The sequence below is a fragment of the Chanodichthys erythropterus genome, chromosome 8 (assembly GCF_024489055.1).
Source record: "Chanodichthys erythropterus isolate Z2021 chromosome 8, ASM2448905v1, whole genome shotgun sequence".
NCBI lineage: Eukaryota > Metazoa > Chordata > Actinopteri > Cypriniformes > Xenocyprididae > Chanodichthys > Chanodichthys erythropterus.
The window spans coordinates 30159366-30173661 of NC_090228.1; the positions used below are offsets into that span (position 1 = coordinate 30159366).

Below are 14296 nucleotides of genomic sequence, written 5' to 3' on the forward strand. Positions count from 1 at the left end.
TATATACCGAATTAATGCACCGCAAAAACAATGCATTTTAGATAATATTTTTTGTTGTTTTCGAGAAAAGTAACCTATAAGCTACTTTCTCGAAAACAACAAAAAATATTACCTAAAATGCATTGTTTTTGCAGTTTATTGATTTAGTATATTACAATGCATTCTGGGTAATATTATTTGTTGTTTATTTTCCAGTGTACATTTATTATGCTTTGTTGTTGTTGTTGTTTGTTTGTTTTTTTGTGTGAAGATTTTTTTTTTTTTTTACATCAACTCATTAAAATTATTTAAGTTGGTCTACAATAAGTTGAAATTAATTTTACAGCCAGTTTATTAAAAATATAAGGCAGGATATTGAAATAGGTGAACATTTTTGCACATGTTTTTACATTATTTAACTCTTTAGCATATATAATTCACACATTGCTATTATTATGCTGTTGTCAAAGTGTGGTCCAATACCAGTCACCTATCAGAAAATATTGGTATAACTGTCTTTTTTAAATGTTGTGTATTTTTGGTATTTTTGTTTGTTGAATGTTTCTTTTCTAATGGACCTTGAGTTTGGAAATAAAGTTGAATCAGTCAATCATAAAATAATATTATTTCTTCTTATTATTCAAACTACATAAAATCAACCAACCACTGGGGGTGAAATATATAATATATTAATTTGCACAAGTCTTACTACTAACATCCAGCATTATGTTATTTATTATTTAAATATTGTTTTCCACTGGCGTCATCGTCTCTCCTGACCAATCAGAGCCGCCGCCGCGACGCTATGCCACGCCCCCTTCTGCACGCGCTCGCAGGAGTGAGTGAGTGATGCGCGCGTTCACATTATACCTGTCCAGAATGAGCGAAGACGAGCGCATCATCAACAGATGGTATTTCGACGTCTGCGTGTTCAAGGCGCTCGAGAGTTTCAGAAATGGAGACTACACGATTTTCGCCAACATCATCAACGTCATCGAGAGTAAGTGGCGCGAGCGCCGAGTTTGTTTACATCGGCGCGCGCATGTTAGCTTTAGCGCGGGGCTAAACTCCCAAACTCCGTCGGAAGTCTGTGAAAGTCTGCTTTTTTACAATGAGAAATTATTGAATTCGATCGATGTAGTTTGGAGTGCAAACCTAAGGCTGGTCTCTTGTTAAAAAGCCTCTCATGGAAGTTTAAAAGAGTTGTACGAAGTGATTTGGACAATATTACTATCACAGATGTGGATTCTCGAGTCTTTACAACGATATGTGTTGTGTCAAGATTAGAAAATACTTTAATTTTATCAAATGAAACCATGTTTCTGAGGTAAATCGTCTGTTTTCTCTTTTGAGTGTGTAAGATGTGAATGATGACCCCTAGAATACACATGACTCTCATTAATATCACGTGATCATCACAGGTATGGTGGTGCTGCCCATGGATGGACACGGAGACACTGTCCTCAAGCTGCGGGTCATGCAGTTCCTGTCCAGGATCAACAACGGAGACAAGCTGGGTGAGCGAGGGACCTACACGAGCGAGTGTGTGTGTTTCTGACGTGTGTGTCTGACGTGTGTGTGCCGCAGATCTGACGTTCGAGGAGCCCAAGACGCCGCTGGAGTCGGCTCTGGGCGTCCTGGAGTCCCTCTGCAGAGAGCTGGACGTCCCGCAGCGAGAGCAGCAGCGTGTGCACAACGCCATCACTGAGATGGTGAGACACAGCACATCTGCGCCGCCATTCCTGTCTCTGGAATGATTATCTGACTCGCACTGTGATATATATATGTGTGTGTGTGTGTGATTTCTGCAGCTCATAATCGTGTGCATCAAGAGTGGAGAGTTCGAGAAGGCCGAGGAGATCCTGAAGAGACACTTCAGCGCAGCCGCAGATTCGTCTGGGAAGGTGAGGAGCGCTCCTGGCGCTACGGCACGCTCGTGTCCCGCGTCTCTCGTGTGACGCCTGTGTGTGTGTGTGGCAGAAGAAGCTGCTGGTGAACCTGATCCGGAGGAGACGCTCGTCTCACTCGGTGCTGCAGCTCAGCTCCTACAGCGACTTCAAGCAGGACATGCTGGAGTTCATCGAGCGGCTCTACTGCGTCCCCGAGCCCTTCCTCATGCAGGTCCGTCTCCTCATCCTCACTCATTCATAGGGCTGGGTATCGACACCGTTTTCACGATTCGATTTCTATTCACATGCTTTTGACTCGATATCGATTATTTTGGATCAGTTACACTAAATGCCACATTGTGAGTCAGCTGGTACTAATATAATAATATTGAAGGTTAAATTTACTTATTTATATACAAACACTTAAATCATTGATGTTTGTTTTTAATAATAAATAAAGTTTAGACTTATATAATCATATTTCTACTCCAGTTCTTTTTTTTTATAAATATAAACATTTAAATGGCGGCTGTCATAACTGATTTATTCAAACAAACATGCATTAAATATTGAAGAACATTAAAGATTATAATGAATATGTAACGGTGCATAGCTATATTTATCTTTCTAGAGTCACTTTTCTATCTGACTAATGAGTTTATGGTCACTGAATATGTTTTTCTGAGGTAAATGTGACGTCACGTGACATTGAAGCTGTTTTATTGAGGTTGAAGCACTGATTGAGCGATTACGCGAGACATGATACGGATTTCAGTAAGTTGTACTGTATATTGTAACATACCTTCAGATGTTCATGTTTATTTCGCTGTAACTGGTATTAAAGCGGAGGAGAGGATGATCACATGCTTCTCTTTAACTGAGGCGCTAAAGCGATCCGTCACGCCACATTAAACAGCGCCAAAACGGTGTTTATTTTCTGAATCTCATAATAAGATGGACGTCATTTGAAATCTGAGACTTTAGCTGTGTCCGAAACCGCTCACTCGTTCACTCATTCACTAATCCCTATATAGTGTATGGCATTTGAGTGCACTATATCTGTATGGAGTGAACGAAATGAAGTAAGTGAATTCGGACGCTGACGTATACACTGTGCGTCGGAGATCTCAGAAACGGCTCGACACGCGATCATTTTATCCTACATATTATTTACATTATAAAACAATGTTAATAACGATAACAATCATAATGACTTCATTTTGTAATCATACATGCCTCTGTGGCAGCTTTGTAGTTTAATCGATGTATATTTTTTTTGTCATGCTTAATGTGTTCATAATCATTTAATACTATGAAATACTGCAAACAAAAATAAACACATTAACAAGTGTACATCATTTCATGTATTTATCCTTTTTAATAAAGTTAGAAACTCTCACGCTCACAGATTACGTGGTCTTTGAGCGCCCTCAGGCGACTGTTATGATTTGAATACGCTACATGATTAACACATTTTTTTTTAAATCATCCACTAAATTATCACCTTTTAAAGTTTAATGAGTTAACAGTGCCACAAATTATTAAAACACATTGCTGTTAGTAAAACATTAAAATGATTTAATGCCTACATAATATTTTGATAATAAAAATAATATTTTTATTAATATAATTTCATTTTTTAAATTCATCTATAATAATGTCCTCCTACATTTTAGTAGGTTTTATTCAAGTAGTGATTAAAAAAAAAAAAAAAAAAAAAAAAAAGGTTAAAAAAATTGGATTTTGGGAAATAGTGCTTCAGCAAGTGTACATGGAATGTACACTCGAAATCAGAGAGAATTGTGGGTATAAAGTAGTGAACGAATGTAGGGAATGAAGTCGTTCACTCAGAATTCGGACACCACTACAAAATGGCCGACACCCGATATAGTGGACTATATAGTGGATAGGGAGCGGTTTCAGACACAGCTTTTGCTTCATGTCAAAAGTAACAGATTATTGCGATTTATTGGATGGGAGGAGCTACATATTCTGCTCATTCATCAACTGAAAAAACAGACTAAACTAATCGATTCTTGGGATTTAAGAATCACTATCGGTTCATAAAAATGAGAATCAATTAAAATCGAGAAATTGATATTGTTTACCCAGCCCTATCAGATTTCATCAAAACTATCTTAATTTGTGTTCTGAAGAAGATGAAGGTCGATTGTAGATTAACAGAAGCTGTAGTTTGAACAGCCGAATGCGCCGCGCTCATGTCGCTCACCACTGCGTGTCCGCTCTGCAGATGCTGAAGCGTGCCGGACATCTCCGCGCGTCTGCTGAGCCGATGACATCATCATGGGAGGGGCGGCGCTCCACGCAGAAGCCCAGCGCAGCAGAGGATCATGGGTACAAATGCACTGCTTTTGAACGAAAATTAGGAGTATTAATGACTGCTTTAAATAATGTCTCCTGTCTGACAGTAGCCCTGTTCGCTCCCGCTCTAGCGGCGTGTCGTCTGCGGCGCGGGTGCAGCTGAGCTTGCAGAGCCTGCGTCAGGTGTACGGCGAGCTGAGCAGGGAGTGCGGCGTGAGCGTGCCGTTCTCTCAGCTGCTGGAGGAGGTGGAGATGGAGGCGCAGCAGCAGAGCCGAGAGCCGCCCGGTGTCGAGCTCCACCTGGCTCTGTCCCAGACGCCAATGGAGCAGATGGAGAGAGCGGCCGAGGACGAGCCGCCCGCCACACACAAGCCTTACGCCGGCATGACCATATCGCGCTTGGTCATGGAGGACGACAGCCAGCTCAGCGAAGACGACTCGCAGAACGACGTCACCGCCGCAGAGGAGGAGACGCAGATCAACGGCGTCCCACCTGACCGGCCGTCCCCTCAGAGGTCACTGACATGATGACTTCACTACAGAGATAGTGCTCGTGCTAGTGTTAAAGTCACCCTCGTAGTGTTGTCACAGCTGTCATTACAGGTTTCTCTCTATAGTGTGAAAGGTATTGTTGTTAACCGTGTTACTCTGTGTTTTCCAGGGCGGTTATTCTCAGTGATCCAGAGTCGGATGATCCTGAGGTTCAGACTGTCAGACGAACGCCCACAGACAAGCAGCGTGAGAACAGGTTAAATGACGAGGCTTTTACTGTAGTCGTTCTTATAGCGATCGTCATAATCGTTATAACTGTTGTTATAGTTCTTGCTGCAGCAGGGCCGTATGTTTTCTGCAATGCAAAAATCACAGAATTCACTCATAAAAACTGAATTTTCTATAATTACGCGGAATGTCACGGAATTTGTCAGTTTTGATAAATGAATAAAAAGCAGGTCATTACGCTTAAATTAAATTGCAATTAAAGACTAGTGTCTGAATATTAAACCTCAAAAAGACCATATAAATACAAATCCTGCGTGTCTGTGTGAATCAATGACGCAGAAGCGCGGTTTAATTTCCCTCGCTCGCACACTGAAGCACGTGTGACGCTCCTCTGCCGCCTCACTACACTGCGTTCCAAATTATTATGCAAGTGACATATCAGTAAGATTTCAGTAGAACAAACATTTAGATTTTAGTTTTTCTAAAAAAATGTTTTTTTTTTTTTTTTTATCCATGTCCTTTTAGATAACGGGTATCAACCTCAGACAAAATCATTTGCCAGATCTATGGAAAACCTACTTAGAGGTTGTTCCACATTATTAAGCAAGTCACAGTTCTCATGCAATATGGGGAGGAAGAAAGATCTTTCTGAAGATGAAAAGCATATAATATGGTGCAATGTTGTGCAAAAGGCATGAAAACAACTAATATTGTGTGAAACTGAATGGAGATTATCGAATTATCATAAGATTTGTGAGTGATTCAGAGCACAGCAGAACTCGGTTAGATAAAGGCTTATTAATGAAAGTTCCTGTCAAAAAAATTAATTGCATTAAAAGGGCAGCTATAAAAAAGAAATAAACAAACAAACATTTTCTTAGAAAAACTAAAATCTGAATATTTATTGTACTGAAATCTTACTGATATGTCTCTTGCATAATAATTTGGAACACAGTGTATATGAACACACAAAATTCATCTCCAGAGCCGCTCTGAGACTCACTTCTTCAGCATTTTACTGCTTCGTTTGAGAAAAACTATCGTCATATTATAAACGCACAGAAACTTAAAGCTCCATCAAAATAAAAGTTTGATTTGAGTTTGACATATCACTGTGTGGTCGAATTTAGATACGTTTCATTGTAATGATAATAATAATAATAATAAATGATTAAATCTTTATTTTTAAGGAATAATCTGAGTTTTTCTTCCATGCTCTGTTGTGCATCATGTTGTTTGACAAAAAAGTTTAATTTCATGATTAAAATATTAATTAAATTAATGTTATGTGTTCAATTGATTGCCAGAAAAATTTAAATATGCAACAGAATTTCTGGGGCAAAAACAAAACATTTCAATAAAAAAACTTTTTTTTATTATTATTAATAAGTTTTGTTGTTTTTAAGACTTCAGTTAATTAGACATGATTTGAAAATTTAATTAATCCATTAAAATGGAATCCAGAAAACTTAAACAGAAAACAGAATTTGGTAAAAATAAAACATTTATCATAGGGCCCTAAAAAAAATTTTTTTTGGTTAATCTTTTTGGCAAATTGTTGGCAAATTTTCATTATTTAAATTAATTAGACTTGCTTTTTGATTAATAAAATTTAATTTAACCATTAAAATGGAGTCCAAAAAATTCTATAGTTATTGTTATATTCGTCATAATGTTATAGTTGTCGTTATAGTTATTGTCCTAGTGTTATAGTTGATTTTTATAGTTGATGTTATAGCTATCATTAATGTTTTTCTTATAACACTCCTGTGTTTTCCAGGGCGGTTATTCTCAGTGATCCAGAGTCGGATGATCCTGAGGTTCAGACTGTCAGACGAACGCCCACAGACAAGCAGCGTGAGAACAGGTTAAATGACGAGACCTTTACTGTAGTCGTTCTTATAGCGATCATATGTTTTTTTCATTATGTTTTTGTTTCGCTTATAAGCAGCTATGATAGCTATAATGACGACTATAACACTGCAATAACTGTAACAATAACTATAGTGATAGCTAAAACAATAACTACAAAACTATGATGTTAAATTTAATAATAGATATGATGACAACAATAACATCATGACAGTGACTGTAACGATATAGTCATCATAATGTTATAGCTGTCATTATAGTTCTCACTATACTTATCATAGTGTTATAATTAGGGCTGTGAAGCGATTACACAGTTTTTATCTAATTAATTACATTATGCAATTTAATTGCACATCAGTTTTGGCTGAGAAATGACACCCAAAAGATGATTTTTTTTTTTTTAGTGATTATTGTGTAAAGCAGACTTTACAAAAGTAGCTTCAGAAAGAAGAGAATTTATTACACAAACTCTTTTGGGGTGAGTAAATGACTGAAATTTCTTTTTTTGGGTGAAATATACCTTTTATTTTTTTTATTCATATGGAAATATGAAATTAATTTTAAATAAAATTAGACTAAATTAGAAACTAAAACTGCCAGTAGGTGGCGGTGAATGTCTTATAAATAAGTTGTTCATTCATTCAAACAGCTGATTCGTTCAGAAGAGAAGTAAATGGTTCTCTTCAGGCTTGTTGGACTCGAAGCGGCGCAGAATGATCGGTGCATGACATCTCAGTAGAGATCGGACGGCTCCGTATGCGTTCAATCGCTCTCGCTGTACCTTGATGTGTAGTGTCACTAACAAGTCTTTTCTGAATGCTCCTCTGAATCATTGGTTTCACTCGCTTCGTTCACAACTTGGATTCAGAAATGAAACGATGCTGTTTACTGAGCAGAGATGAAACTGGTCTGACTTGTCTTTATAGTTTCATTGGCAAAATTGAACAAAACAGACAATATTGTGTCTAAAATAACCCAATATTAACTGATTTACTGAACTGTTGTATAAAATCAGTAGGCTATCACATTTGCACTCGTCATGTTTGGGACAAAAACAGCTCTTGTGTAATATTTACTCATTATTCGTGTGATATTGCTTAACTCATATGACGTAAATATGAGACAAAAACTGATAGAGGGGCATTTTTTTGCCCCGTATCTTCAATGTCCTTGTTAATCCCTCTGTTCTGAACACTCCTGTGTTTTCCAGGGCGGTTATTCTCAGTGATCCAGAGTCGGATGATCCTGAGGTTCAGACTGTCAGACGAACACCCACAGACAAGCAGCGTGAGAACAGGTTAAATGACGAGGCTTTAGCATAGATCACTTCAGATCACTTTATTTAAGTTTAAAATCATGTTGTCCTGTAATAGTATTTGACTGTAGTGTGTGTGTGTTTGTCTCAGTGTCAGTGAATCGGCGTGTGTGTCAAAGGTGCGCTCAGCGGCTCAGCGCTCGACTCGCAGCAGCCCTCCGTCCGTCAGAGACGCTCACAGGTGCATCTGTTCACTTCTCTACCGTCATATCAGACCGGTAACCTTCAGGACTTGATTTATGGATGTCCAGTAGCTGACTGTAGTGTGTGTGTGTGTTCAGAAGTGGTGGTGAATCGAGCTCAACTCCTGCGCGTCACCTGAGCAGCACTCCATCTGTCAGACGCTCAGACAAAAAAACGCACAACAATCGCAGGTGAGAACATGTTGAAATCATCACAGAACCCGCTGCTATCCTCTCATTGGACAAAAATGACCAGTTTTATGTGATATCCCAAAGTGTGTGTGAAAATAGTTGACTATAAACAGCTGAAGTGTCACGCCGTGTATGATTGTATGACTGAGTGCTGCTGTCCTCGGCAGGACGATTGTGTCCAGCGATGAGGAGCCTGAGGATCATCCGTCTGACAGACGCACAGCCGGACAGGAGCAGCATGACGACAGGTGCCTTCAGTACACACACACACTGATGCTGTAATCATTTCATTTTCAAATTCAGTTTCATTTCATTTGTGTGATACTTTACCAAAGCAAAGGTTTTGCCTGTAGCGTCAGATTGTGTGTGTTTCTCGCTGTCAGTGACCCAGAGTGTGTGCTGGAGGTGCGTCCAGCGGTTCAGAGCTCGACTCCTGCACGCCGCAACAGAGACGCTCAGAGCGATCACAGGTGCGTACGTGTGTTGGCATCATTACAGACATGACACGAGGCATATGACTGACCGCTGTCTTCCTCCGAAGGTCCCGTGTGTCCAGCGAGTCGGAGTCGGAGGTTCACAGCACTCGCCCGCAGGTGCGCAGCTCTCCAGCCGACAGCCGCTCGTCCACCGGAGGGAAGCACAGCGCCAAGAGGTGATTGTGTGTGTGTGTGTGTGTGTGTGTGTGTGTGTGTGTGTGTGTGTGTGTGTGTGTGTGTGTGTGTGTGTGTGTGTGTGTGAGTGAGAGAGAGACACTGACTGACGCACTGTCTGTGTCTCTCAGGGCCCGATGGCGAGACACGTCAGGGACGCATGAGGACTGGAGCGACGAGGAGTCTCTGTTCAGCGCCGCTTCAGGTACACACGCCATTTCACGCACATAGGGCCAAAAATCATATCTTCGCATTGTCTGGGATTCTGTCAATGACATTAATTAGGCCATATTTACAACACGTGTGGATTAAATGTGTTGGATTCAGCCTGTCCTCGTCAGCTGACTACTGAAGTTTTTCATATTCGTCACATTCTGTGTGGTGGTCAGTTCACAGCAGTGACAAAAATGAACTTATCCATTATTTGCCACCTTATATTGATTTCCAGGTGTATTTTTACCATTATAGGGGCTCTGTTATAACCTTATTAGATGTATGCATCATTTAATCAATAAACTCAATTATGAATATAGCTGCGAGCAGCATTTATCGGGGTTTAAGCGCTTTAAGGCCTTTAAGCACATGTGTAAATAGGTGTTATGTTTTAATTAGCAATAGGGTTGTGCCGATGGACGATATCATCGTCCATCGTGATGGCTGACCGACATCACGATGTAGAGACACCATCGTGATGCCACGCCCCCGCCACGCCCCTTTTATTCCCCTCACGTGCAACCTATTGGAAAGCCTGGATGAGTCATTAGTTGGGAAATAAAATAACCCTTTCGCACGTAAGTTTAAAATATTTTGGCTGACCCCTCAGCGTGAGTTTTTCAAGGCGACCGTTATTTAGAACGTATCGCTTTATGGTTTCCATGGTGACGCGTCATTGCTTGTCATGTCACACACCGTAGCACTGTATGACTGATGATCTGCTTTTATTTCAGTTTTCCTTTTTTATTCAAAATATCAGATATGTTATAGTTAACAAATTAGTGAATATTCCAATTCTCAAATATGTGAAAGTGGATGTGTTTGGCTGTTTAAACAACTTTATAATGATTGCGTTAGTTGAGCTATACACGTTATGGGCGTCACCATGTTAGTTTGTGCCGCAGGTTCTGTTGGATTCACATCCGAAATCTAAAATAAACATTATGTGGTTGAAAACACTGCATATTTGTGATATATGAAAAGTGCTGCTCGCGTCCGTCTCTGGTTTATCGCCAGCCAAAGCGCACAAGCACACGCACATTTGAATTTGGCAATTGATCACGTGATGCACTGCACTGAACGTTCTAATCACACCGGTGTGATCGTACGCGTCAAAGGGATAAAGTAATAAAGTAAAATAATGAATAATAATGATATAATAACGGAAAATTAAAGTACCCGACGATATCATCATCCATCACGATGTTTTACTGTAAACATCGTCAACTGCCCAACCCTAATTAGCAAGCCAAAAACCTGGGATTGGTTTGCCAAAGTTGTTTTTTTTTTATTTATTTTATATAATCTCCAATATTAAACAAACAATTTAGGGTAACAATTATGGACAGCAGCAGTCCTACAGGGTAATATTTAACACTCTGAGGTCTGACGGTATCGCCGGCGATACCACCGTGGTTTTTTCTTATCAGTGTGAAAGAGACTCAAAATACTCCGTCAATGTTGCACATACAATTAAGAGTTATACACCATTTTAATCTGTTGAATATCTTCTTTTATTTGTGTACACTCAGAGTAACAACAAAATGTTGGGCTTTTATTAAAATAAAGAAAACTAACATGATGCGTGATCTCTCGTCTCCCTCTGAACGAAGTCCAATCTGATAGTTCTCAGAAAATTAACTGTAACTTAGTGAATACTAATGACAAAAAAATTACACTTATGTCTAAAGAAACGTTAAGATGTCAGGTTTTAAATCATGTAAGTCAAATCGAAAACAAACCTTCTGTGTTTATGTAATCTGTATGAAAAGAGAGCCATGTCAGAAATCCGTGATTCAGCTCATTATCCACTAATGCGGCCACACCCACGGAGGGAGCGCTATTCAGACGCTAATTCAGTCAATACATGCATACATCGTCTCAATCGTGTATTTATTGTCTTGAAAAGTGTTTTGAATAGCCATATTTAGTGATCTCTTGCCTCTGTTAGTTCCTTGATTGTCACATGATATGCCTCTTCTTTTAATGAGGCATTTGTGGACAAAAGGGGCAGAGCGCCCTCCGGCTGAAGTATGAATTAAAAACACAGCATCCAGCGCTCATGATGATGACAATAAATATAGAATAATAAATATTACACCTCTGTATAGAAAATTGATATAAACATGAGAATCCATCAATATTTCTCCAAATGTGTATGTTTTTAAGCATATTAAGAAATTATGGTCAATATAAGATTTTAAGAGTCAAAATGTGAAGCTTGAGTCTTAGATCTTTTTAATGATGTATAGTTTGTCAACTGTACATTAACATTTAGGCTCTATAATATAACAAATATAGTAGCCTATGTGAAATGCCCTAGAGGAAGGAATGTTCAGACGCTTTGCATCACAGAAATACATTATATTTTAAAGTATATTAAAATAGAAAACCATTATTTGGTTAGAGACTTGAGACTTCTTTTAAAAACATTATAATGGCATTGTGTTCAATCTTTTGACTGGTACTGTAATTTAACATAGGCCTATACAACATTTTCTTCATACCAATACGTGCATGCATGAGATCACAAAAATCATGTTTTTTGTCCTGAGTGGACTTTAATCCTGTTATCAGCATGATCACAGAGGGTTTTTTTCACAGCCTACCTGGCTGAAAGGCCTCATTAATATGCAAGTCATTTCAGGTCATTATTATTCAATTCTTTTGTCTTCTCAGGTGAGAATCACCCATTATACATGAGGATTCACCCCTCCATGCATACTGTGTTTCTTGACCAAAAGTGTCTTAGAAAATTTAAATCTCTCTATTGTTTTATATGAAGGAGTAGGAAGGAAGGGGGCGCCCTGGTGGCTGATTTCTTTCTAATTTCTCACAGGCCTAGCGAGTTTTGTGCCGATCGGCCTCCATTAGCCTTGTCTGACAGCTGTTCCGATGGTGGAAATGTTTTTTGAGATACACCAATGTCTTCATAGACCATCATGGCACCTTGGACAAAGACACTGCTTGCAAATTTGCAAGTCAATCGAAATAATGGTGAAGTAGTTATAGCAGTTTTTATGCCGTCATAGCACCACCAAGTGGCCAGTGGCCACGCCCTTTTTTACACAACCACAGAATGAGCTCTTACTAAAATGGCTATAACTGAGATATTTTCGCCAAACTCAGCACACAAATGTAAAGGTGGCTCCGCCCACTTCAAATGTTTTGGTGGACATTAGGGACCGTGAATCAGAATTTCCACTTTTTTTGATATTGACAATCAGACTTTGGAGAATCTCGCTGCACTGATTTGGTTCTGATCGGGCCAGAAACCTAAGACTTGTTCAGAAAAGTAGGTTTTTCAAAAAAATCCAATCAAATGAAATCAGTATGAAAATCTTTTACACTGCAGAAGCACATTTGGATGTATTTGTACTGCAATTACAACTGCATAAATCATGCTTTCAGATTGTTTTCAAAAATATTTTTAATATTACACATTTTGTAATGATACTATTAAATATAACACTGAAACAGTAGGTGGCGGCAAATCTAAATGAGTAAGTCATTGAATTATTCACTCAACCAATTTGCTCAATGATTCTGATTCACGTCTTTATAAATAGATCACTGAATCATCGATTCCTTCAGGAGTGAAACTCTGCTCAGACGGTTTTGTTTGGAACTATTTTCATTAGACAATATTACTTCCGAAATATAACTCCCAATATTAACTGTCGTACAAGATCAATATCACATTTGCAGTGGTGCTGACAGCACACTTACACATGTGATTTTGCTCAGCTATATCAAATAGAAATATAAGTCATCATACAGGGCATTTTTTCCTTCATATATTGAAAATCAGGCTCATTTGACTCAGTGAAAGCATACGCTCACAAGGCCTGGCTAAGTTTGTTTTTTGCAAAAAAGTGTGTGACACACTCCGTTTCACTGAAACAACAAATATGAAGTTTGTGTGACGACAGATTGCACAGATATACACAATAGGTAACCATCTACACTCTCATGTTTCTGCTTTATGTTCATCTCTGCAGGTCCGTCCCGCAAGAAGAAGTACAGCAGGAAGGTGCGTATGTCTCTGACAGTGTCTCCATGTTTTTGTACGCGAGTGTGAAGTGTGCACTGACACGTGTGCTTGTGTGTGTGTTTCAGCTGTGGACGCTGCAGGAGTCAGACTGGCTGAAGGAGGGTGTGCGGCGCTTTGGAGTGGGACGTTGGGAGCAGATCCGCGCGGCCTTCCCCTTCACGGAACGCACAGCCTGCAACCTCAAGGACCGCTGGAGGACCATGGTCAAGCTCAAGATGGTGTGAGAGTCACACGTGTGCCTTTTGACCTCAATCATATTCAAAAGAGATTTTATACCGATGTTCAGAAACTGTTTTAAAACACCGTGTGTGTGAGAGGTTTTCGTTTCTTATTAAATGTTCGTTATGTTCGAGCAGTGCTCCTGTCCTCATTCAACACCATAAAGAGACATGTTCAGTGAGTTTTTATTTCAGTCACATGTGGCCTTCATGTGTCATTCTGCTGTCAGTTAATGAACATCTGTGTTCAACATGAACGTCCACTGTAACTAAAGACATTCCTACAAAAAAAAAAAACATTCTGTTCCTGTTTTCCAGCACAAATATCTAAACATTCTCAAATCAAGACTGGAGATAACGAAAAATCAACTATTTTTTCTTTTGAATTAAGCACAAGTTCACGTAATTTTGATTAGAGTGCAGAGCGTTTAGATATTCATACATGAAAACAGGACAGAAACACTGAGGAAGAGCATAATTTAACACCCGAAAATGCACAGTATCACAATATATTCACATAAGCTGATGCGTCACATGCTCAAACCTGAAAACCTAGACCTGCTTCTAGAAAAACCTGTCAGATTTGGCTCAAGTTGCTTTTATAAAGTCTGTTAAACAGGTTTGAAGTTGTGAAACTCCAGCAGCTCCACAAACAGTTCAGATGTCATGTGATCTTCAGTGCGGTGACCT

General features: G+C 39.2%; 1 protein-coding gene across 6 annotated transcripts; it reads left to right on the forward strand.

The window, feature by feature from the left end:
- The first annotated feature begins 796 nt into the window (after positions 1–796).
- Positions 797–13612, forward strand: terfa (telomeric repeat binding factor a). Of its 6 annotated transcripts, none has more exons than XM_067392537.1 (18): positions 797–979; positions 1401–1496; positions 1567–1691; positions 1791–1883; positions 1960–2100; positions 4120–4223; positions 4298–4705; positions 4852–4938; positions 6691–6777; positions 7993–8079; positions 8189–8278; positions 8379–8471; positions 8639–8719; positions 8855–8941; positions 9013–9123; positions 9253–9326; positions 13336–13367; positions 13454–13612. In XM_067392537.1, the coding sequence occupies exons 1-18, from the start codon at positions 829–831 to the stop codon at positions 13610–13612; spliced, it is 2106 nt and encodes a 701-aa protein (XP_067248638.1). In that variant the 5' UTR covers positions 797–828. The 6 variants fall into 6 exon arrangements, with proteins under 6 accessions (XP_067248638.1, XP_067248640.1, XP_067248641.1 ...); XM_067392539.1 differs by having other exon boundaries at positions 4301–4705; XM_067392540.1 differs by having other exon boundaries at positions 4322–4705.
- Positions 13613–14296: the final 684 nt, after the last annotated feature.